The sequence below is a fragment of the Morus notabilis genome, unplaced genomic scaffold, assembly GCF_000414095.1.
Source record: "Morus notabilis unplaced genomic scaffold, ASM41409v2 Scaffold563, whole genome shotgun sequence".
NCBI classification, from domain to species: domain Eukaryota; kingdom Viridiplantae; phylum Streptophyta; class Magnoliopsida; order Rosales; family Moraceae; genus Morus; species Morus notabilis.
In genome coordinates this window covers 4,930-30,504 of record NW_010360646.1, presented here as the reverse complement: position 1 = coordinate 30,504, position 25,575 = coordinate 4,930, and the positions used below count along the sequence as shown (strand labels likewise).

Sequence of the window (25,575 nt, the reverse complement as noted above, 5' to 3'; positions counted from 1 at the left end):
GTAGGCAGAAGCACTCAAGTAGTCTACCTTTTTAGGCCCAAACCATAGTCCACTAATCACTTTGTGAACTGTTCACTCAGCCAATTAGTCTCCTATTACGACTTTGTGCGTACCTGTAACTCTTTTCTGTCCCCCGTAGGGTGGTTTAAGGGTTTGCAATTAATGCCTTCACTGCAGACTTCCCCCATTTATGCATGCAACTTGTGATGTCAGGCTTTCCCCTTTTAGGGCATTCCTCTCGCCGTCTCTATCTGCTCAGCCTAGTTGTCTTTCTTGACAATTGATTTTCTCCCGAAGGATTTTCGTCGTAAGGTCGACGGTACGACCTGTCATCATCATGAGGAGTCGGCGTCCTAAGTTGGGCTTCCTTTGCTGCAGAAGGAAAGGGAGTCCCCAGCGTCGAAGGTTGTTGCCTTTTAAGGAAAAGTAAGGCAACGTGTCACACTGTTGTTCTTCCACGCGTCATCTACATTTTTCCACACAACATAGCCTATTCTCATTCTTTAAGATATCCATGTGAAGAATTTCTACAAAAGCATCACAGTTTATAGATTCCAAACATCTTTGCAGTTTAACATCAAAGTGAAGATTAAAAAAAAAAAAGAAAAAAGGAAAAAGAAAAACAATTCATGTTCGACTTTCTATATCATAATTCTTAAGAGTATTTTGCTTCCTTCATTACATATACGAGGCTTTCAAGCATGTCATAGACTGAGTTTGAACAAGGGTGATCTTTATCAGCAACATAGAAACAGTTTGTGGTGCTATTGATGCTAATCCAACTGCACCCCGGATCCTTCCTCAAGCCTCTTTCTTTCATCACTGTTCTCACTTCAGCCACAACATCCCATTGCTTGGAAGAAGCATACACATTAGACAACGAAATAAAATTCGACGGATTATAGGGTTCTAGTTCGATAAGGCATCTATAAGCTAGCTGTTGCATCTTAGAATTCCCATGTACAACTGAAGCAGTGACGAGAGCCCCCCAAACACTTGGTCCAGGTTTCACAGGCATGTTTTTTACAAAATCCAGTGCTTGATCAAGCTGGCCCAACTGCCCGAGCATATCAACGACACAAGCACAGATTTCAACTGTAGGTTTGATTCCATATTTATTAATCACTGAGCTATATATATTAAGGCCTTCATCAACCAAACCTGACCTGCCACAAGCAGAAAGTACCCCGACGATAGTTATCGCGTCTGGTTGTATTCCTTCAAGAACCATCTCATCATACAATGAAACTGCTTCATTTCCCCTTCCATGTAATCCATATCCAGAAATCATTGAACTCCAAGAGATTGAGTCTTTAACAAAAGAATCATCCTCAAAAACCTGCCTTGCGAGATCTATACTCCCACACTTGGAATACATATCGATTAAAGCGTTGCACAAAGATACGTCGTGATTCATTAGCTTCCGGATTGCAAATCCATGGATTTGTTTGCCTCCCATTAGACTAGCATGAGAGCTACAAGCAGGAAGGACACTCACAAGAGATACCCTATTGGGCTCTATCCTATCCCTTTCTTGCATCTCGCGAAAAACATTCAACGCTTCATCCGAAGCACCATTTTGTGCGTAACCATTGATAATCGTTGTCCAAGTATACACATTTCTATTCTTCATTTGGTCGAACACCCGTCTAGCTGCAATAATTCTACTACTCTTTGAGTACATATCAGTCAAGCAACATCCCAGATGAGCATCAGAACCCAAATTAAATTCCAGTCCATTCCTCACAACATAACAATGAAGCTCCTTTCCATAATCAGGTCTTTTTCGGGTATCAACACCACACAAAGGCAAAAGACTCGAAACCGTAAACCCATCAGGCTTAACCCCTTCAATTTGCATATTAATCACAATTTCCCAACTTTCTTTATCAAAAATCTGATTCCCACAACCGACATGCCCAGTAATAAGCACATTCCAAGACCCCGCATTTCTTTGCGGCATTTCATCGAACACCTTCCTGGCACCACCAAACTTCCCACATTCACAAAACATATACATCAAGGAATTGCAAACGACAACATCAAAACCAAACCCAGATCTTATAATCCTCCCATGAATCAATTCCCCAGCAACCAAGTCCTCCATCTCGCCAGAGACTTTCGACATCGTCGCCATCGTATAATCATCAGGAACATAATCACCACGACACATTTCTCTAAACAGCTCAAAAGCCTCACTATATCCTCCATTTTTCACGTAACCACTGATCAATGAGTTCCACAAATATGTATCCTTGAGCTCGTTTGATTCAAAGACGAACCTTGCACAAGTTGGGATCTTAAACGTGGCGTACGCGGAGATCAGTTTCGTGGCGAGAAAAGGGTTTTGATTGAGTCCCAGAGTGAGAATCCGCGCGTGAGTTTGTTGGGCGAGTTTTAAAGATTGTTGGGTAAGGGAGAGCTTAATAAAATGGAGAAGATTCAGAGCGTGGTCGGACGAAGTAGTGGTAGTGCAAAAACGGGTCTTGCTTGCAAAGCAGAAATTCATCATAGCAATAAAGAGAAATGGAGAGAAACCATATTATTGATAATAATAAAGCATTTAAAACGACAGAGAGAGAAATTCTGGGCAACTTTTATGCGCTCTCTGACGAACGTTTGGGTCTCTGTCGTTTGAGTCTAATTATATATATCCCCTTAAAGCAGTTGAGGAAGATATATGTGGGGTTTTTTTTTTTTTAAATTGTATTTTGTGGATTCTACGTAACACTTAAATTTTAGATGAGCTGTCCGCGACTATCTAAAAATATCAATTTTATGTTTGATGCCCAACCCGATTTGTCCAAAATTTTTGGGCCGCTTGCCCGAGCCCGAGAAGGCCAGGCCCAGGCTGCGGGCTGGCTTTGGTTGCCTGAGCCCGCCCGAAATGCCCGAAAAAAATATATTTTTTATATTTTTTAATTTTTATAATTATTAAGTTATTTTGTATTAAAATTATATAAAAACTAAAATCAACATTCAGCGCACATTATTAATACAATTTAATAGATTAATTTTGTATATTAATTTTTAAATTCGTAATTCATTATTGTCTCGTTAAAAACCTTACTAAGAAAAACTCAATTAGGATAAAAACATGATAAGGAAAAAAGAGTGCAATCATTTTGTGACGAATTACAAATTTTACAAACTTACAAAGTCTAAATATATAATTACAATGTCAAAAGCAAATACATATTTACAAATTATCGTGATTTTGACTCTATTATTATATTACCTCCCTCTGTCGCAATAGAAATCGAGAATGGAGGTGACTTTGCTACCTTTCTTGGTAAAGAATCTTTCTTTCCAGCTTTGGTCACATAAGCTTGAACCACTCCGGGGAAACATTTTGATATTATACGATCCCGGGCATGAGCTACTCTCTTCTAAGATCTTTTTCAAAATTAAATGTTAATCTATTAAATTCATCGATCCATTCTTGAATTTCCGGCGAAATTGTATCCTATAAACGTTGATCGGCACGATCCTAATCCTTGATGCAGACCAAGGCTTCAACAATGTCCCTTTATAATGTGTTTCGTCGTTCCTCCAGTATTCGTCCGGTCGTACTGAAGGCTTGTTCAGATGAAACAGTGGAGATCAAAAATATATCTATTGCCAATCGAGTTAGGATTGATCAAGTTAATGCTCGTGCCCTCCACCATTGAAGTAGGTCAAACGATTCTCTAGTACCGTCGACTACTAAGCTCTCACTCAGGTACGCCATAAGCTCATTGAAGCCGCCGTCGCTGCTGCCACCTGTTGATGAAGATCCACTCCCAGCTTCTGTTTGAGTCGTCTTCTTCTTCGTTTTCAACCTGAAAACATTCAAGAATGAATGTGGGTTTTCATCTTGTTGTTGCGGTTCCTGTACTCTAGAGTTTGTGTTTTTAAACCTATTCTCATATTTACTATAGATCAAAAAAAATTTTGCCTTTATTGTTAGAAATTGGCAAGAACAATTGATGCCTAAAAATTCACCTAAGTTTTCTAAACCACTTTTTAAACCGTTTAATTTTAATCTATGATCAAAAATAGTACCCAAACCATACAACAAAGGCAACTTAGACCAATATTTTTTAAATTTCTTTTTTATGGAAGCGATAGGAACTCCTAAGATTGGGTCCGCCCTATATTCACTAAATTAAATACTAATTCTTAAAAGTTCAACTAAAGCTAAATGTGATATTAGGTAATATGGTCCACTAAGTTTTAAAGTAACTTCATGAAACCTACCCAAAAAATTGATACAAAACTTCAGTAATTTGCCAATCATATGCATCTATATGTCATGTTCCTAATTTTGCACAGATATAGTTTATTATAGCATCCTTATAGGGGATGCATTGTTGAAGCATAATATAAGTTGAGTTCCATCTTACAGGCATATCTAAGGCTAATGCTCTAGGAGATAGATTTAATGCTTGTAAGAACCTAAACCAATCTTGTTCTCTTTGGTTACTACCTTGAATCCATGCAATACCATCTCTAATTATTTTAATGTGAGCACCCATTTCTTTTAAACATGATTTAACTATTAAATTAATTATGTGGCATGCACAACGTTGGTGGAAAATAGTACCATAATCGAATAAACTTAATCATTTTCAAAGTACTCAATTGCTTTAGTATTTGCTCTAGCATTATCTAATATTATAGTCATTACTTTATCTCTTAATCTAAATTCATCAATTACATTTAAAATTGTATTATATATTAAATCGGCACTATGTGATTCTAAAACACATTTAAAATATAATATTTTCTTATCTAAATCGAATCCTTTAAAGTAATTTCCAGTTACAGCTAAATAATTTTTATTGCCAAGGGTAGACCAAATATTTGTCGTTAATGCAACGCAACCGCTAGTGGAGTGTAAAATGTTTATTAATGCTTCTTTTTATTTTTTAAATAATTTTAACAAATCTTTCCTGAGAGTACTTTTTGAAGTGAACTGTGCATTAGGATTATGCACAACTTTAATATATCGTTGCCAATTAGGATGCTCTACAAAATTAAGTGGTTGATCTAATGTAGCTATCATTCACGCAACTTCCATACGATCTACTTGCGGATCGTATTTCTAAGTAGTTAGACCACCGGTTGCGTGATCAAAAGATAATTGTGTTTGACGGAGTTCGACTCTACTAGACTGGCTAAGCTTTTGAAGGCACTTTTCAGAGTGTCTTCTCAAGTGTGTTGTGTCGTGAATAGTGTCACCTTATAATTTAGGTAAACAATATTTACACTGAGCTTTATGTTTAGTGTTACTTTCATTGTCGATCTCCTTAATTGTGTCGAAGTAATCCCAAACTGTCGAGGTGCACTTGTATTTTCTCCTGGAGGTCGCAACACTTGCAGACGCAGTAGCACTTGCACTCACCGCTTCTCCACGCCCACCACCATTGCGACCACGACCTCCAGTACGTCAACCAGAGCTCGGATTAGCAGATTCCTGCATAATAAATTCATTAGCGGGAAATTGTCCTTCTTCCACATTGTGTTGGGCATAAACAGGAACACCACTATAACCAAAAGAATCCATTATAAAAAAATAAGAGCGATTTGAGAGAGAGAGCTTTAGGATATTGTAATAGTTTTTAAAAAAATTGTGAGAGAGATTTGAGAGAGGTTGAGAGAAATTGAGAGGGATTGAGATAGTTTGGGTGAAGAAAATGTCTGGGGGATGAGGGGTATTTATAGGGAAATTTTTGGGTTAAGAAATTTATTTTTTCCCCCAAATTCGGATCCAACGGTTTTTTTTTTCTCGGCAAGTCGGGTTCAGGCAGGCTCGGGCTGAAAATCGGGCAACGGTAAAAAAAATAGCCATTGAATTCGGGCTTCGGGTCGGGTTGGACACCAACGGTCAAAAATATATCCGTTGGTCGGCCTCGCGCTTCGGGCAATTCGGGCCGTTTAGGCCTGATTGAAAAAATTTTAAAAAATTCCGGTGGACAGCGATTGACGGCGATATCATGGCGGCGGGCTCCGGCGAGTTGTCCATTTTTGGGCTGCCTAAGCCCGAGCCCAAGCCCGAAAAATGGAGTTGAACGGGCCGGCATTTGGGTTTACCACCGAGCCCAAAAAATTCAGGCCTCGGGCCGGCCCGCCGGCCTAAAGTTCCAACATTAATTCTACTGTTATTTTAATTTGCTCCGAGAAAAATGTAAATTTTGTGGCCTTGTATTTGCACCCTCTTATGGCGCTTTTTGAGAACTTTATGGGTCTTTTTGAATCAGGGATACGTGGGATTAGGATTCGAACAAAATGATGGAGTTTTTTTTTTTTTTTTTTTGTTTTTAGTTTTTCTTGTTTTTTTTCTCTTGTTAGCGTTTAAGGAACCGTTTAGTTCGTTGATTCGAGTTTTTGATCCGAGTTTAAATGTGACTTTATTTGAGAGCTTTTTACTGCAGCAAAAAAGTTAGATGTGACTATTTCTAAGAGCTTTTTATTGTAACAAAACTCAAATTCTAAAAACTGTAAAAAATTGTTTGTTAAATCCGTTAAATTTGTATTAAAAGTGTTTGTTTTACATACTTTTTTAATATGATGTGATTTTGATTTGATCTAACGGTCAAAAAGTAACACTACTAGTAGGATTGTCCTATTAAAAAAAATGTATCATATTAGCTTGGATTAATTTTAAAATTCCTTCCGAACTATGACCCTTATAACACTTTCCCCTTCGAATTTTAAAAAATAACATCAGTTCCTCCCGAACTTTATTCCGTTAACAAGTTTTATCCTTCTCTTACAATGAGAGACGGAAATCATAATGTGTCAGGTACATGACCTATATTAGGAGGGTATTATCGTAAATTAACCTTCAACAACCCTAGGTTATTAATAAAACGATTAAAAAAACTCAAATGCGTTAAAAAACTCATTTTGTCAATTTTTTTGTTGTGTTAGGGTTAGAACCTTCCCCCAAATAGAAAAATCTGAGAAAAAATCAATATTCATTATAAATTTTCGTGGTGAATCACTCCTAATGGCTGCAACATGAGGAAATATTGGTGATTTTAATCCTATTGACAGTAAGTTTGCTAATTATTTTCTTTATTTGTTGTGTTTTTCTAAATACTTGTTAAATCTGTTTGTTAATTGCTAAACTTGTTTTACCATGTCATCTTGTAGGGTTTTGTTGCTAAATCTAGGTTTTGTTGTCAACTAATTCTAGAACCACATCTCTTGCACTGAAATCTAATTCTGGAACCAACTCTCTTGCACGGAAATTTTCTCCACTACCAAGCCACTTTCCGAACCCACAGCCTCTCTCCTATTCATTCTGCATTCAATCATAAAATGAAGGATTAATTTCAAAAATTCCCCCCAAACTAAAACAGAATCAACCCACGACCCTAATCAAACTCAAATTAACCAGATTCAACCCAAATATACAAAAGCTTTGTTGTCCAATTGTCTTCTCGTATTCTTCTTCGTGTGTGATGTCTTCACTACCAGATCCAACCCACATCAACATCCAATAGGACCTCAAATTTTTTCGTTTACCCAGTCACTGCCACCACTGTTTATACTACAGGAACTTGCCGTGGATGAATGAGGTGAGGAAAAAAAAAGAAGTAAAATGGGAATGAATATGGTGATTTTTTCAATAAAAATGGAGAATTATCTGATTAGAAGGGTATAAGCGTAATTGCGCTTTCAATTCTCACTAAATAAGTGACACGTGACAATTCTCTCACTCATTATAGTAGAAGGATAAAACTTGTTAAATGAACAAAGTTCCAGAGGAAATAGATGTTACTTTTTAAAATTCAGAGGGTAAAGTGTTACAAAGGTTATATTTCGGGGGGAATTTTTGAAACTATCCTATTAACTTTTATCTTTTTTTTCATTAATTTTATCACCCTCAAAACTTTAAATTTCTCCCTTTCATCCACTTTATGGATTGAAATTATTGACGTGGCACTGATTTTTTTTTTTGCTAATGATGTGGCACCGAACTAAAAGATTATGATTTAATTAAAACCATTAAAATATTAATTATGAAAAATAAATGAAAGTCACTCCTAATTAGACATTAACAAAAATTTTTTAATATGAAATAAAAATAGTTTTCCCTAGTTGCAGAATAAAGTAACTACTAATTTTTGAGTGAAAATATTGAAGAGAGTTGGAGCTTTTGGCGTTTATTCTTTTATGGGGCAAAGGAGATAAATACACTTTTAAGAGTGCACGAGTTTAGATTTTTATCTGTTACTTTTGATTAATATTCTATTAGTTAAATAATTATAAGATTGTTCTACAAACACCCAAAATCTTCTAATTACAAAAAGACTTTTAAATAAGATGAGAAAAAGGGACAATAGACTTAATTATATAATTAATATTATTACAAAAAATACTAATGGTAGAGGGTCTTTTTTTCTCTCAGCACACCCTACATATCATATTGTTTAGAGAAAATTATTGAATTTACTTTTAGAGTGCATAATCTGAATTTTAGTTATTTACTTTTAATTACTATCCTTTTAACTAATCTTAAAAAATTTAGGGCCAGGTCAGGCGAAACCCAGACCAACAGTAGTGGGTTAGTGGGTTTCGGATCTTTCTAAATTTACAACTTACAATTCTAAGCTCGATATTATCTCATTAGTGAAGTTATATGTATACTAATTGAAAAAAAAAAAAAAAAAATGTGCACGATGAATTCCTTCATGTTGTTAGTTTGTGCTATGATTAAACTCGGTTGTTTATTGTAATGAATGTTTTATACATCAATCTCATATTTGTACCAAAACTACGGTAATAATATTCGTTTCGGTTAAATAATTTATTAAAAGCTTTACCCTTTAAACAAATTTAAGGCAATTAAATTTGAGGGATAGCAGTAATTGGAGGCAATTGGATGTGCTGCTATATTCATGCCAAGTGAAATCAGAAAGAACTTGTAACTAAGTCATAGACATAGACAAAAGGTCACTTGTTAGCAAAATGGCCTTTCAATTCGACTTGGGCCATCTAATGCATTTAGGACGTAATTTTGGTATACTTTTGTTCGTTTTGTGTTAGTGTAAGCAAACAGTCGATGATAGGCTGCTGCCTCATATTGAATTTTTCTATTTTAATTTTAATACATGAAACCTGACCAAATTTATAGTCCAACCCCCCTGAAATTTTGAAATCTTATTTTTACCTTAAGTTTTAGGTTTTTTATAATTAATTTTAGGTGTTTTTATTCATCTTGAGTTGTAAAATTTTAAATTAATTTTATTTTAAATAACTGTAGTCACTATCAATCATTTCACTTGGAATATGATGCAATTGGATCGGATCAATTAATTTATATTTTTTTGGGCACATAAAATTTGTCCTTTACGGATGTGTCTGAACACGAGAAATTCAATAAAGGTAATAACTAAACTTAAAAAAGAAAAATCATAAACTAAGCAAAATTAAGAGAATCTAACCTAGTTCTTATCTCGTCAAGATGTTTTTGATCGAAATAAATTATAAAATAAAACCCATATAGAAATATCTTGTTATTTTAAATACCAGCATAAAGATATGGCGACAAAGATTATCATTAAAAGCATAAGAAGAGCTGTACTGTTGTTAAAAGTATTCCGTAATTATGTACTTTGATGCGTGATCAAATCATAAACCAGAAAGAACACTAAAATCGATTCCTCAAGGCAGCATACGCCGTCGTTTTCACCCCAGGAGATGCAAAGATTCCTCAACTTTGTTTATCTTGCTTATTTTCCATTCAAAGTATCATTTTTGCCCAGAAAGCAATTCTTATGACCAGGCTTCGCCTCTTTTACTTTTCTGATAGGTAATATTATTTTAACCGTTAGACTAACTGTGAGTATCCAAGATAAAAATTTGAAACACGCGACGTAAAATTACTTCCAATCGTAATTTTAATGGTTAAAAAGTTAATTTAACGAATAAAAAGTAATTTCTACCGGTAGAATAAAAGAACCTCCCCAACTATAAATATTGTCAATAAATAATTGAGAATTTTATGATAGAATATGAAAAGTATTTTTCGGACTCTTTTTTAACCGTCTAATCTTTATATAGTGCATGTCAATTAATGTTACACACTTTTTTTCTGTTAGGATATGATTTTTACCACATCTAAATAAACAAGATATCATTCTATAAAAACTTCTAATTGATTTTAAATAAGAACGAAGGAAAATAATATCTAGAGCCAAAAAAAAAAAAAAAAAAAAAGGTCTTGCTTGAGAAGAATGAAATTGTAAAATCCTCACGCAAGCGTGGTTTAAATTATTAAGAATAAGTTTAGCTATAACCACTGAAAATCAGTTAATCATATTTGGAATGTTATACTATTTAATATTTCATGCAAAATTGGACAAATTTATTGAGATAGGATACAACTAAGACGTAGCAACTAGTCCGGACTGCATTATCCACGATCCGTTAATTTTTCACACCTAAACATTGCAAATCGCATGATCCGAAGCTCCAAACTTATTAGAGCCTTTTTTTTTGTTCTTCTCATAGTAATATTAAACTTGAGAAAAGTCAAAACTAATAAGTGATCTTCATGAACCTAGCAAAAGGGCATCACCAGATTCTGCTGCATGCTAGCTTCGTAGTAGAACAGGCTGAGCTAAAGTTGTTAGTGCCATGGAAATCATCCATGTTCCATAACCCATAATCCCATAAAGTGTCCTCGTTAATGGGGGCCTCAGGCACAGCAGAAACATTGCCATTGAGGTTCAGCATGGAGTAGAGGAAGTTCTGCTCATCAACTGTTTGAGGATATGCCGCAGCGGCCATTTCCGGCCTGACTTGAGGCGCGGACTTGTGCTCGTTTTCTTCGAGTAAAGTCATGATCCTTTTGAAGTCCATTTGGTTCAGCTGTAATTGCTGTTGGTATTGTTGTTGATGTTGTTGTTGTTGTTGCTGCTGTTGGAGTTGTTGTTGTTGATGAAATTGCTGCCTCTTCAAGAGGCGGGCTTTCGCCTTCTTGGAGGCATCAGAAGCAGCTTTTGCTTGCTTTTTCTTGAAATGGGTTCGCCAGTAGTTCTTGATCTCATTGTCGGTTCTTCCCGGCAAGCTCCTCGCGATCGTCGACCATCTGAAATATTTTAAGTTTTTTGGCACTTGAGACTTTCAAGCTCACTTGTCATATGAAGAAAGAAAGAAAGAAAAAGGAGTATAAAGTTGCAAAACAATAATAGTATATGTCTTACCTGTTTCCCCACCTAGCATGGAGCTCTAGAATTATGCTCTCTTCATGTGGAGTTATTTGCCCCCTCTTCAGGTCCGGCCTCAGATAATTCACCCACCTCAGTCTACAGCTCTTACCATTCCTCTTCAGTCCTGCATAAGCAACAAAGAAAAGGAAAGGAAATTTTCCTCCTACCTCCTGCAAAAAAAAAAAAAAAAAAAAAAAAAAAAAAAAAAAAAAAAAAAAAAAAAAAAAAAGAACCTACTAAGTAGTAGTCCCACATGTTTTTTTTTTTTTTTTTTTATTTCTATTGCACTGCCCATCTTTTTTCTTTATTATTCTTGACAATAACAACACTAAAAATTGTCCAATTTTTATGCTTTGTTTCTTGCTTCTGCTGCTTATATTTTTGGTATGATTTTTTGATCACACAATATATATATATATATATATATATATATATATATGGCAAGTTTAGTCATGTATATATAATAAGATGGTTGGATTATTACCTGCAAGCCTAGCCACAGAGTTCCATCTGCCTTCACCATGAACTCTGACGTACTCAATAAGCAATCTATCTTCGTCAGCAGTCCAAGGCCCTTTTCTCCAACCTTCTTCTTCTATTATACCCCAACCCATATGACCAGCCATTGTTCCCCAATACATGTAGTAAAACAGAAACAAAAGCTAAATTAGATAATAATGTGAGATATAAAGGAACCCTCTTATGTTATGTAATGCTTAGGTAAAGGTTTTTTTGTCTTCCAAATTCTATGGCAATCTTTGGCAAGTCTTTGTTGCATATTTATATTAGCACCAAAGGAGCCAGGCCAAGCTTTTTTCCATTCGTCATTTTGCTGTCGTTTTCAAATCATCCCTATCCTTTTTACTGTTTAAGGTACGGGTGATCTTTAAAATTCCCATCACAAGTTGGTGAAATGACTAAAATATGCTCGGCACATTCTTGCCCTTTTTTCTTTTCTCTCCAAGGGCTGCTGGTATTTAACAACTTTATTAACACTGTTGTGATGTGTGAATCCTGGTCGTTGATCTGATCATCTTTGTGCTAGATTCTGCAGTCAGTGGCTTAGAAGAGATGAAGATTCAGAAGACAATATTTAATTCTCAAAAGGGCATTTAGGGAATCAAAAAAATCTGCCAAGGCATTGGGTAACATGGTTTAGCAAAGGGATCCAAATCTATTACTATTATATTTGTAAGATGCACAGTGAGACAAAAGAGAAATAATATAATATAAGGACACGTATTAGCTACAGCTTATGCGTTTTGGACACTAGGAGTTGTTTTGTTAATAGCCCTTTTAGCATAATAACCCAAGAAAATGCACACATATTAAACCATTAAGTGGGTGGCGGAATTTTTTAAGATGAAAATTACAAGAGGACCAATTGTTTTTCAACAGGTGTTGGTTTTGCTTGCTTATTAAGGAGATTGACACATGTAGTCCTCTCAAAGTTTTAGTAAAATATGATTTGTTGGATACCATATTTGGTATTGTGGGTATTAAAATATAGAGGCTATTGATGTTTTTTGAAACGTCATTAGGGACACGTGTTATATTTTCCTACTATGTTTGAATATGGTAATGCTTTGTGACAACAGGAAGCATGAATTTTCGGTGCATGCTACAAATTTAATTTTTTTCAAAAAAAAAAAAGAAAAAAAAAGAAAAGAAAAACTAGGTGGACTATGCCATGGTGCAGTTAAATATTTGTCATCCTAATTAACCCTTCAATTATAGATTCTAGTTAAGGAGAAAATTGAACTGACCTATATATGGCAAGTTTAGTCATGTATATATAATAAGATGGTTGGATTATTACCTGCAAGCCTAGCCACAGAGTTCCATCTGCCTTCACCATGAACTCTGACGTAGGTATGATTTTTTGATCACACAATATATATATATATATATATATATATATATATATGGCAAGTTTAGTCATGTATATATAATAAGATGGTTGGATTATTACCTGCAAGCCTAGCCACAGAGTTCCATCTGCCTTCACCATGAACTCTGACGTACTCAATAAGCAATCTATCTTCGTCAGCAGTCCAAGGCCCTTTTCTCCAACCTTCTTCTTCTATTATACCCCAACCCATATGACCAGCCATTGTTCCCCAATACATGTAGTAAAACAGAAACAAAAGCTAAATTAGATAATAATGTGAGATATAAAGGAACCCTCTTATGTTATGTAATGCTTAGGTAAAGGTTTTTTTGTCTTCCAAATTCTATGGCAATCTTTGGCAAGTCTTTGTTGCATATTTATATTAGCACCAAAGGAGCCAGGCCAAGCTTTTTTCCATTCGTCATTTTGCTGTCGTTTTCAAATCATCCCTATCCTTTTTACTGTTTAAGGTACGGGTGATCTTTAAAATTCCCATCACAAGTTGGTGAAATGACTAAAATATGCTCGGCACATTCTTGCCCTTTTTTCTTTTCTCTCCAAGGGCTGCTGGTATTTAACAACTTTATTAACACTGTTGTGATGTGTGAATCCTGGTCGTTGATCTGATCATCTTTGTGCTAGATTCTGCAGTCAGTGGCTTAGAAGAGATGAAGATTCAGAAGACAATATTTAATTCTCAAAAGGGCATTTAGGGAATCAAAAAAATCTGCCAAGGCATTGGGTAACATGGTTTAGCAAAGGGATCCAAATCTATTACTATTATATTTGTAAGATGCACAGTGAGACAAAAGAGAAATAATATAATATAAGGACACGTATTAGCTACAGCTTATGCGTTTTGGACACTAGGAGTTGTTTTGTTAATAGCCCTTTTAGCATAATAACCCAAGAAAATGCACACATATTAAACCATTAAGTGGGTGGCGGAATTTTTTAAGATGAAAATTACAAGAGGACCAATTGTTTTTCAACAGGTGTTGGTTTTGCTTGCTTATTAAGGAGATTGACACATGTAGTCCTCTCAAAGTTTTAGTAAAATATGATTTGTTGGATACCATATTTGGTATTGTGGGTATTAAAATATAGAGGCTATTGATGTTTTTTGAAACGTCATTAGGGACACGTGTTATATTTTCCTACTATGTTTGAATATGGTAATGCTTTGTGACAACAGGAAGCATGAATTTTCGGTGCATGCTACAAATTTAATTTTTTTCAAAAAAAAAAAAGAAAAAAAAAGAAAAGAAAAACTAGGTGGACTATGCCATGGTGCAGTTAAATATTTGTCATCCTAATTAACCCTTCAATTATAGATTCTAGTTAAGGAGAAAATTGAACTGACCAATCATTTTTTTTTTTTTTTTTGCTTTGTTTTTGCTATATACCTATGTTCAACATGAACAAAAACAAAAAATAAATAGACCACTTTTGGGCTACTAATTTGCTCTTTGTCTTCTTGCAAATGAGTCACCAACCCTAGTTTCAAGAAGAATCTCATAATTTGTTTGTCATTATCATTTGAGATTTTTCCTAGAATTAATTATTTGTACTGGATACTACTAATCCGTGTTTAGTACGGATAATCAAGAAAAGTGAGACCATATAATATTTGTTTTTGCTTAAACTTTGTTTAACAGCTAAGCGTGTGTGTGCGCTTCAAAAGCTAGAAAAAGAAGATCTCCTTGTGGGGGGTTCCTTGTTCTATTACCTTGTTTTTAATTTATTTTTTTGTTTAAGGATGTCTATTCAAAGCAGATTAGGATAAAATTTTGGAGATGATGTGGGGTTAGAAGTACCATTTCTCTTTTTAACTCATTGCAACTGTTGTTTTTTTTTTTTTTTCTTTATTTTTTTTTTATTGGAAGGGAATGTTGTGGAGTTTCACACGCTCGTATGAGTTTCTAGAAAGATTTCTTTTTTTTTTAATTTATATTAAAGATTTTTTTAATAGACACTGAAAAAATAAACTATTAAAATGTCTTTATTTTTAATTATCTGATTTCTTTCAGAAGTTATCTTTTTTGTATACATTTTTAATATAATATGATTTTAAAAATATCTAACCGTTAAAAACTAATCTTACTGATAAAAAAAGTCTAGAAAAATACTCTAATATTATTTGCAAACTCAATGAGTTTAATTTAATGATACGTGTGGAATTTGGTGAGTGATTATCTTCCCTTTGATTAGTTTGTTTTCTAGCTGGGCATGGGGGCACGAAGTCTATTGTCTATTCATGCTTCACTTTTACTTAGAAAACCCATATTCATCATCAATATTTGTTGAGTAGGAGTTTCACTAAGGAAGATAGCTAGTGCAAAATGCCAACTTTATGTAGCTTATTTAAGATGAAAATTGATATGATACTATAATTAGTATGATCACATGATCTTAACATATACTATGGTATCAATATACAAGATTTGCTTCGCAAAGCAATAAAATCAAATAAGATTCATTGATGTAGAATCTATGCAAGTTGCTTCATGCCCTACTTTTCAATTGATTGATCATGCTTAGTTTCTTGGGGTTTTTTTTTTTTTTTTTTTTTTCCTTTACCAATATAACATTTGAACTCATGTATCTTGTCCTTTAGCAGTTCAAAAACTGAAAATAAAAGTTTTTATAATCACTAATCACGTCCATGCTTTGGGAAAATCAAGCCAAGAAAGAAAAAAAAAATGGCATTAAAACTTAGTAAATAGTGCTTCAAGCTCCTTAGCACCATCTTCAAGATTTGCAAAATAGGTGTATTATGTTTTGACATACATGAAACCTTAGAAAGTTAAATCAACAAAATAATCTTCTTTCATTTTTTATATACTGAGTGACCTTGGTCGCTCTATGTAAAAAAAGATCGCTTATTGTAAATTCTAAATTCATTTTGCAAACATTAATTTTTGAAAAATGAAAAATTAGTCAGAAATATCTGAGGACATCCGACATGCCGTGTTATTGTTCATGTGCGTGGTAATAAAAAGTTAGCATGTGGTAGAATAGACACCCTTTCTCCGAACCAACCCCAAGCTTCCACTATTTAAATCCTTTAGTTTGTCCTTGTTTCCCGTTGGTTATTGTAATTTTCCTCTCCAAATATGGTTATAGTATGATCTTAATTAAGTACTTTGTCTAATTGTATCAGCAGTGATATAATATTATGTACTCTTCCTTAAACTAATTGAATACGAGATTCTTTTTCTAAAGCTGCTTTTTTCTTTGCCTGAGTAAGATATGCGTTATCTTGCTTTCTCCGGCTGAGCAATGAGAGAACAAACACTCTTGGTTAACCCTTTTTTATTAAGGTCGTGTGCGTGATTAATGAAGATCCAAATCCAACTTATATTTTTTTTTTGTTTTTTTATTATTATTATGTATTTGCTTATTTCTTTATTATTATTTTTATTTTTTTTGGCAGCCAAGATAATCCATAGCTTCTAGCCTTCTACGGTGATATTCAACAAGGATTACAAAAGGGTGTTCATCTCTTCTTAACGATTTGTTTATTCTTGAACTATAGAAAATTGCTAAAGTATGATTTCTGATTTGCAGGATCTTGGCTAATATATGCATGGTCTTACAGAAATTTTAGTTGGGGTCAAGATTTTTTGTCTGTATAGTTGTATCCCAAATGGTTAAGATTTTTTGTTTTTTAATCTTTACAGCTAGTATAGGATAAGCATGCGAACCATCTATGTTGCTAGATTAGTCCTTGTCATGATGGAACTAAATTTTAATTTATTTGGTCAGGTAAACTGGTAAAGGCTTTGTCCACGAACAATCGGTTTTACATGTAACATGTAAAAATGGCATTTATTTTATTTAATAATAACGAGTTTAAATGGCTTAGCAAATTTACTTATTATAAATTAATTACAAAGATAAATTACACGTTTTTTCTCTAAACTGTAGACATTGTCATAAAATACCTTCTGAACTTTAATTTTAGTTTTTTCTTCTAAACTTCAGCAACTATTGCAAATTTTTCTCTTCTATTGAATTCTTACTTTTGTTATTATTGTTGGCCGCTATTGATGAACCTCGTAGGTTCTTTAGGTCAAGTAAAGAGTTGATGTAGTAAAAAAAAGTGACAACTCTTACTGCGTAATTGTACTTCTGTGTGACTAAATGAGGAGTTAAAAGAGTAAAATGGTTCAACGACACTTATTATTTATGTGATACGTTATTTGTGTTAAAAATCTTAATATAAGGATTTTTTGGTTGGTTTTTGCATTTCACGTTACATTTTCTATTAAAAATTTAGTTGAAAGGAGAAATTTGTAAGAGTTGTTGGAGTTCGGGGAGGGGAGGGGAGGGTGATGTGGAAAACTAAAATTAAAATATTTTGTGATAATTCAAGGGAAAACGTGTAATTTGTCATTTTTAAAGGGATCAAATCATTTTGATACCCCATGTTATAGCGAAACATGCTCTTGACACCCTACCCCATGATATAGCGAAACATGCTCTTGGCAACCTATGTTTTTTATAATGTTAAAACAGTACCTCGATGTCTTAAAAAATATGTTCTTGGTACACTAAAGCTGATTTTTTAGACATAAAATGACTTTAGTACCCTTATATTTAATTAACCAAAAACTAATAAATTTAGAAAAAAAAATCATGAACTTTTTTATTTTCTTGTTTTCTTTTAAATATTTTATTATTTTAAGATATTATTAGATTCTTTTTAAAAAATATTTAATACAGTGAAGTGTACTCTATAAGACTAAATAATTTTGAATATATTATCTTTATGGATGGAAAATTTTATAATATTTGAATGTTGTTACATTGGAGTTAAATGGTAAAGTTTGAAATCAATTTTTTTTAAAGGGTTGCATTCCAGAGAAGTACAAATACTAATTCATATATGAAAAGCCTCAACGCATTTAGCAACTCAATCTCAACTAGAAAATAGAACCATCAGCAGGTTCAATTGAAACGTTCAAAGTGGTAATACATGCATCAAGTTCTAACAAGAGGAAACCAAGAAGGCAGATAGGTAATCGAGCACATAGATGGCTCTTTTAAACACACCACTATCGACGGTGGATAACTCCGATCGATCGAGATTGAGAGGCCAAAAGCACTAAGGCCAACCATAACACCACAAAGAAACATAACTTGCGGACGAAACAAAACGGCAGTAGGTGGAGAGACCACCTCCGTTATGACAATCGAAAACCAATAAAATAATCTAAAACTAAATGGCAGAAACATCGACGCCTTTATTTGACAAACAAAAACATTAAAACAAAAGTAAAACCCGAATGACAACAACTGGAACTCTGATCACTAGCCAACAACTATCGAGAATGAGCACCGGAGAAGCAACACTGTCAGCAAGCCAAAAGAACACAAGACAAGGAAGGAGCATGCACCGCCTCCTGACGCCACCGATTAGAGAGCACACAACACACAAGAAGACGCCGCCCACAAAGGACTGAAGCCCCCCTGGCACAGCGGCACCTGAGTACCCATGCACACCCAAACCACAGAGAAAGAAGTAGCTTCTCCACCCCATCAGCCTTCTTCGACTACCACAACACCTCTTCTAGAGAGGCACCATATTGAGGGGATTCAACCACACAAGGCTCAGATTCACCAGTGTACAAGCACACATAGAGGCGACATCCAAACGAACACCGAAAAACATCCCCCCAACAACCGCAACTCCCTCTCAACCCACAGCCCCGTCGGATACTCACCGGAGAGATCCAAGTTGCTGTTGGGAATAGTGTCCTAGAAGCATGAGATGTAATAGGATATTTATTATTTAATTAATAAAAGAGTTTATTCATCATTTTGTGTGCATATATTTATGAATATTTTATGAATATCAAATGAAAATTATGTGATTATTTATGTAACCTTAAACATTGTATATAAGTGCTATATACGAGAGGATAATGTTTAAGGATAATAATAAAAAACGTTGTTCATAATGAATTTAATTAAAGTTCAGAATCTTTAATTAAAACATTATTAATACATGTCATTCCCATTTAGAATGGAATAGTGCTATCCGCACTGTTAATATGGTGAGATATTGAATGAGTGTATTTCACATAATGAGATTGTGTGAAACAAGGACATAGACACAATATGAATTTCTAATAATTTCCGTTAAGCATAGAAATTCTAATTGAGTCTACCGATGGTCATATATAGAATGATCTTAATCCTGAGTTCTTAACAAACTCCCATTTATAGATTTGTGTCTTTTGATTTACTCGGTACGGATTCTGAGACCTTGAATCCTATTCCTTGTATTTTGGAGACATGATGAAATAGGTAGCCGGGAATGTTATTATATGAGATGGAATCCATTCCTTCTTGAGAAAGAAGTAGTAAATAATTATCTTGAGTGTTGATTCGGTACTTGGATTAGTAAGAGCGCTCTGGTTCATGAATGTGTTTTATGAATCACTATCCATTAGAGAATCAATGGTACTCAAGAATGCATATATAATTAGAGAGGTTAACGGATTCTACCTGACTCTAATTATGAATTATTTATGGAGGATTGATCTATATGTAATGACTATATCAAATGGACACTTCGCAATTTAGAAGTAATTAATGTATGTAATTTCGAGAGTTCAATTCCAAGTTTATAGTGGAGTAACTATTGGAATTAATAGTTTTTTTTTATAATTAATTGAGAATTAATTATTATTTAAATAATGTGATTATTTAAATTTGAATTTGAATCATGAACATAATTTAAATTTATCCTTTTAAACTTATTTGATAAGTTGTTCAATTTAGAATTAAAATTAATTTAAGTTTGACTTAAATTCGAATTTGAATTTGAATTAAAATTGGACTACAGGATAAAAGATGATTTTCTCTTCCTTCCCTCTCTGAATTGGCACCACACACAGGGATAGAAAACCCTAGGGTTGGCCGGCCATAAGGAGATAAGAGTGAGGAGAATTTTTGTTCGAAATTCAAATAGGAGATAGAGATTTGATTCCTTCTAGAAGTTTGACTTCTACTCTATAAATAAGATATGATAAAAAATTGCGTGAAACAATTTTTTAACCTAACTTAAGGGGGCTGGCCGAAATTCCCATAATAGAGAGAAGGAAAATTTTTCTCCCAAAAAAAAATTCCACATTGTGCATGCGTTGGTGTTTGTGGAAAATTCGAGTGTTTGATTTAACCCGTTTTAGTCTCGAGTGTGCCCACACACACGTCTACGTAGATTCAAGGAATTAACGTGGAAGACTTTGGTTTTCTAAACACAAGGCTTTGGAGCAAGGATCGTTCGTGGTCAAAGAACTCAAGTTATCATTCGAGTCGGCCTCTAGGTATTTTTCCTAATTAAGTTCTTGATATATAAATTAATGTGATTAATTTATTCGTGCATAAATTAATATAATCTATAGAGTATCTCAAAATTTTTATGAAAATTTTTGTTATACTTGATCCGCCTCCCGCCACGCTTCCGTATCCAAATTCAATTCGATAACTATCAGTTGCGCCATCCAAGCACCCTCCCATGGGCTAGGAGTCTGGAGCCCTGCCCAAAGGCTGCACCAGGCTCTGGCCCTTCGGAACTTACAGGAGAGAAGCAAGAGAAAGAGAGGAAGGGAAAGAAAGGGAAACGTAGCGAATCTCAAAATCACAGGTTTACTTATGTAGGTTTTTCAAATTTCAAGTCTTTTAATCTTAAACCTTAACAAATCAAATTAAGCCAACCAAATCAATAATAAATGGCTTCGTCTATTTTTGTTTTTCTTTAAAATATCAAACCGATTAAAAACAAATTTTAATTTTAGTTTGATGATGATTTTATTTCTAAGTTCGAAACCAACCAAATTGATCATTGATACCCACTTAAGTATCCTAGAAGTGAATGAAAGTTTACACTATCTTTAAGATTTTAGTAGTATATATGACCAACTTAACAAATCAATGGTACAGTTTTCTAGCCAACAAATAATAATGGCATAGTTGTTAGTAGGGAGGCAAATGAAGCAAAAAGTATAGACAGGAATGTGAACGGTGGATATTGTTAGATTAGTCCAAATCATAATGGACTAGACTTTAACTTAACTTTTAATTGCGTATAATGGTTATTTTTAACATTTTTGGTGATTGGTTCAACTTGGTTACTTACCTAATCATTTTTATAGGCTTTAAACCATGAATCAAGCTTAAAATTCTAATGATCTTGCTGTACTAATAGAATTGGAGGGTTTGAAAGAAAAAGGAATAGTATAGAACCTTTGGCCAGCTTAGTGGGGCTTTGGATTAATCACTTATTAACACTTAACTGATATCTCTCTCACCAATCTCTCCTCTAGTATATGATGATAATTACAGATGCTTTTCCTTTTGTATTTTTGTTTTCATTTATTTTTTAAATAATAGCTTGGGAACAAAGTTGGGGCAGTCTCTTTCACTCACATAAAAGAAGAAGGGGAAAAAAAAAAAAGAAAAGCACTACAAAAGTAGCATTATAGAAGTACTGTAAACCCAAAAAGAAAAATAAGGAATTATGAAAGCACAATGTTTTGCTTAAAATAAAGCTTATAAAATTAAAAAGTTTTATATAATTTGTTTTGATATCTCTGCTGATACAATTCTGCCCTTTATAAAAAAGGGGCATTTTTTTTTTTCTCCAACTCCAAGTACCTTTGCCTTAAATATTCTAATTATCAGAATATTATTCAGAACATCAATTATCAAGTATAATATGGTATTCTCAATCTCTACCGAGTGCAGAATAAATTATCAAAAGAAAATTATAAAGTGCAGGGTAAATGATATAATATTTCTTAATGATAAGATTGATTTTCGTCACTATTTATTAGGAAATTCTAAATTATCTTTTCATTAACGTGTCTAATTTTCACTCTGTATGAGAGATCAAAACATGCTATTAGGATGTTAGGTGGAGAAGCACTTGACAAAGAATCTATTTCATGCGCTTTAAAGTTTAAACTGTTGCTAAACTGCATATAACCATGTTGTTTGTTGAAATTCAGAAAAGACTATTCAGGAGATACCTATATGAATAATGGGTTTACTGAAATTAGATTTGATCAAAATCACTCTAAAATAAAAATGTAAAACTGATAGAATCGAATTAAAAGTATTGATAATTTAAAACATATACGCTACCGATAAAGAATTTTACGATAGGAATTTTTTTTTTTCCACTATCGCAAGTATTGTTGTTTTAACCATCAAATTAACTTTTTAATACTCTAGTCAATGAATGGCAGCAATGATGTGTTGAACACTGCAAATTTAATATAGAAGCTCATAAATTAAGGGTATCTTTCGTAGTGATTCTTGAAGCCTAATATTAATTTTTTAGCCGTCCACAGCTGAAATTTGTGTTTGATAAAAAATCATAAAAAGAGATTCTTAAAGAAGTTTTGAAGAATTTACAGTTAAAATTAGAAGTAGCCCAAAGACAATCTTGACTTTTAGATTGTACAGTAATCACCTTCTAGTACAATTAATGAAACTTTCATAATACTCGTGGAATTAATACTTGTATAATTACAGTTTACTAAATACTTAACTGTCTTTTGTAACAGTTGTTTTTTTTTAGCACAACTAACAATAATTTTTCTAAAATTTACAACACTACCAGACTAGCTCTAAGTCATTAAAAAATTAATCCAATAATTAAAATAACAATTTTTACGGATAGTTAAAAAAAAATAGTTTCTACTATAAAAATTCCTTTCTAATAAAGATTATTTGAGGTAGATAAAACTACGTGGAGGACAAATGACGACCATGGCTGTATAGCAGAAACATATGAACCATATGTTAGATTTGCATATTTGACTCCAAGTCTATGGCGTTGACCGTAGCTATCTAGGTCGGTAAAAAGTAATCAAAACGAAAAGATGAGATTGATGATATGATCTTGACTTCAAAACCCAAGTGCAAATCGGATGGGTCAAATTGATTCTCATTTTACTTTGACCATACCTGCCATAAATATCCTTTGCTCCTAACTGCAAAAACAAATCACCATTGGTACCCCTTAATTTAGTATTATTATAAAATTTTTGAAATAATATGTAGTATAACTTGATAATATATATATATATAACATAATTAGTCCAAAGTTTACTCCCTCAAAATAATAATAATAATATCCCTCAAAATAATAATAAGAATAATTATTATTATAATAATTATAATAATAATAATACACTAATAAGTCCAATGTTTACATCCAAACGTTGTTCCACTGCTTTTGTTTTATTCATACAATTATTTTTCGTAAAAAAAATTTAGTGTAAAATTTGATTACCTTCACTTACAAGCTTGCATCTAATCCGAATTCAATTGTGAGATGTGTATCCTTATATACTTCATTCTGATATTTGAATTACATATTCTATATGTTCATCAAATATTGTATTTACATATACATGCACATATATATATATATATATGTACATATATATTGACTTCATCGATCCTCTTAAGTTCATATGCAGATTTTTTTTTTTGTTTTGTTTTCATAATAAAGGTAACAGAGATTCTTCTAACAATTTGAGGGAATCTCCATGCTTTTTATTTTTTCTTATTTTCTTATGAAAAGAATGAAAATTTTTTAGCTCCATTAAAAAAACGACCCTATTGACATGCATAAGATTAGGGCTGACAATTCGTATAGTGACACGATGACACAATTTAAAGCCTGCACGAATTTAGTAGGTTTAGGTTTACTATAAACAAGTTTGAGTCATAATTAAGTTGACACGTTAACATGATTAATAAATGAGTTGGGTTAGAGTTGACCTCCTAACATTAGTTGACACGATTAACTATCTATATCATTTGCAATCTAATGATATGTGATATAACATGAAAGTTTATATGACATATTAAATATAAATAATGTGAATTTTAATATTTGTTGGTAAAATTAATTTATTTTTCTTAAAAGAACAGATAAATTGACCAATAAACATGTTTAACATGTTTTGACTGTGTTAAATAAGTCATTGTTATATTAGTTATTTATTTAATATATTAATTTAAATGGGTTATACGAGTTGACACGATTAACACGATTAATAAATGAATCGTATTTATGTTGACATTTTTGACACGTTTAATAAACATGTCGTGTTTGAATTGATATTTTCTGACACAATTAGTAAACAGATTGATATGAACACGACCCACTAACACGAATTGCCACATTTACCTAAGATAATGTTAAGAATAAGCCTAAATAATGTTATATTTCTCATTTTTTTCATTTCTTTTTTGGTTTAGTTCTGACCGAAATAGCATCAATATTTATGCAAATTCTAATACATCTCTCTAGCTAAGTAGTCGTCTATCCTTATGGTATCGACGTCAAAAACTTTTGTTGGGAAAGTGTTAACCAAACTTGTTGTCGTCTTTAATTTAACTTTGGTACTAAACTACTACTATCATGCTTATGGTTGTAAGGCACTACGACCGACTAAATTCTGCTCATGTCGGGTTTTACTTCAGCATAAATGATATCATAAAGTACCAAACCTCCTTTAGATATGATTGTTAATTAATTAATTGCCCCTCTAATCCTTATCTTTCCCTCATCAGCACTACTGAGAGTTTGTTTGGAGTGCCTTGTTCAATCAATGTACTTTCTCTTTACTTTGACCCAAAAATCCAAATACCTTTCTAAGCAAACTTTTTGACCCTGTTAAGTATTTCGATTATTATGGGTTTTTTTTTTTTTTTTTTGTTTAGTCATACAACATATGAGCTTTTTGGATTTCACAAGTCTTCTTCTCTCTTTCGCTTTCTAATTATTACACGCTTGCCACACGCTTGGGTAGGCACACATTGCCATCAACATTTTATATCTCCCCGCCTCTCACCCCTATTATGTGCTTCTTGTTGTTTGTTTACAATTTCAGCATGGAAAGAGGTTGAAATTAATGTCGTAATCCATTATTTGTTTACCAATGTTTTATAGAAAAATGCAAGTACTCTTTGGTAGGGTGATGAAAAAAAATGGTTCGAATCACATGGTTTGAATCCTCCAACCAAACGTGCTCTTAACTTTCTAAATTTCTACTATTCCTTAGATATTATATGTATTTATCTTGGTTGAAATTGTAATGTATGGACAAGAAAAACAAGGGAATGTATTGTTATGGAATCATCCGTCTTTATGGAATTTGTAAATTTCTTGGATATTAATTTGAATTTCCCTATTCACATAACGCAATGCTGAAGGTCATATGATGATAAATATCTGTCAAGCATTCTCCATGCTTGTCTTCACATGCTTATATAATAGAAAATATAATTATTGGTGCTAAATTGACTATTTGTAATTGTACATTATACTTGACCAATATTTCACTTTTTTTCATGAACTTAATTTCTGTTTTCTGGATCGTTTTGGTGGAAACTCGTGAATATTATTGGTCTAATATGGAGCTGTGAAATCCAAAAGTCCAAAGT

At 33.2% G+C, this 25,575-nt stretch overlaps 1 protein-coding gene and 1 pseudogene across 1 annotated transcript; both read right to left on the bottom strand.

The window, feature by feature from the left end:
* Positions 1–611: 611 nt before the first annotated feature.
* Positions 612–2,604, bottom strand: LOC21386328 (pentatricopeptide repeat-containing protein At3g12770). The gene has a single exon (XM_010096921.2). It carries the CDS (start codon positions 2,510–2,512, stop codon positions 656–658), a length of 1,857 nt encoding a protein of 618 aa, XP_010095223.2. The 5' UTR covers positions 2,513–2,604; the 3' UTR covers positions 612–655.
* Positions 2,605–10,405: 7,801 nt separating this feature from the next.
* Positions 10,406–11,848, bottom strand: LOC21386327 (annotated as a pseudogene).
* Positions 11,849–25,575: the final 13,727 nt, after the last annotated feature.

Excerpts from the sequence above, each read along its gene's own strand:
- LOC21386328 (XM_010096921.2), bottom strand. The coding sequence starts at position 2,512 with ATGATGAATTTCTGCTTTGCAAGCAAGACCCGTTTTTGCACTACCACT.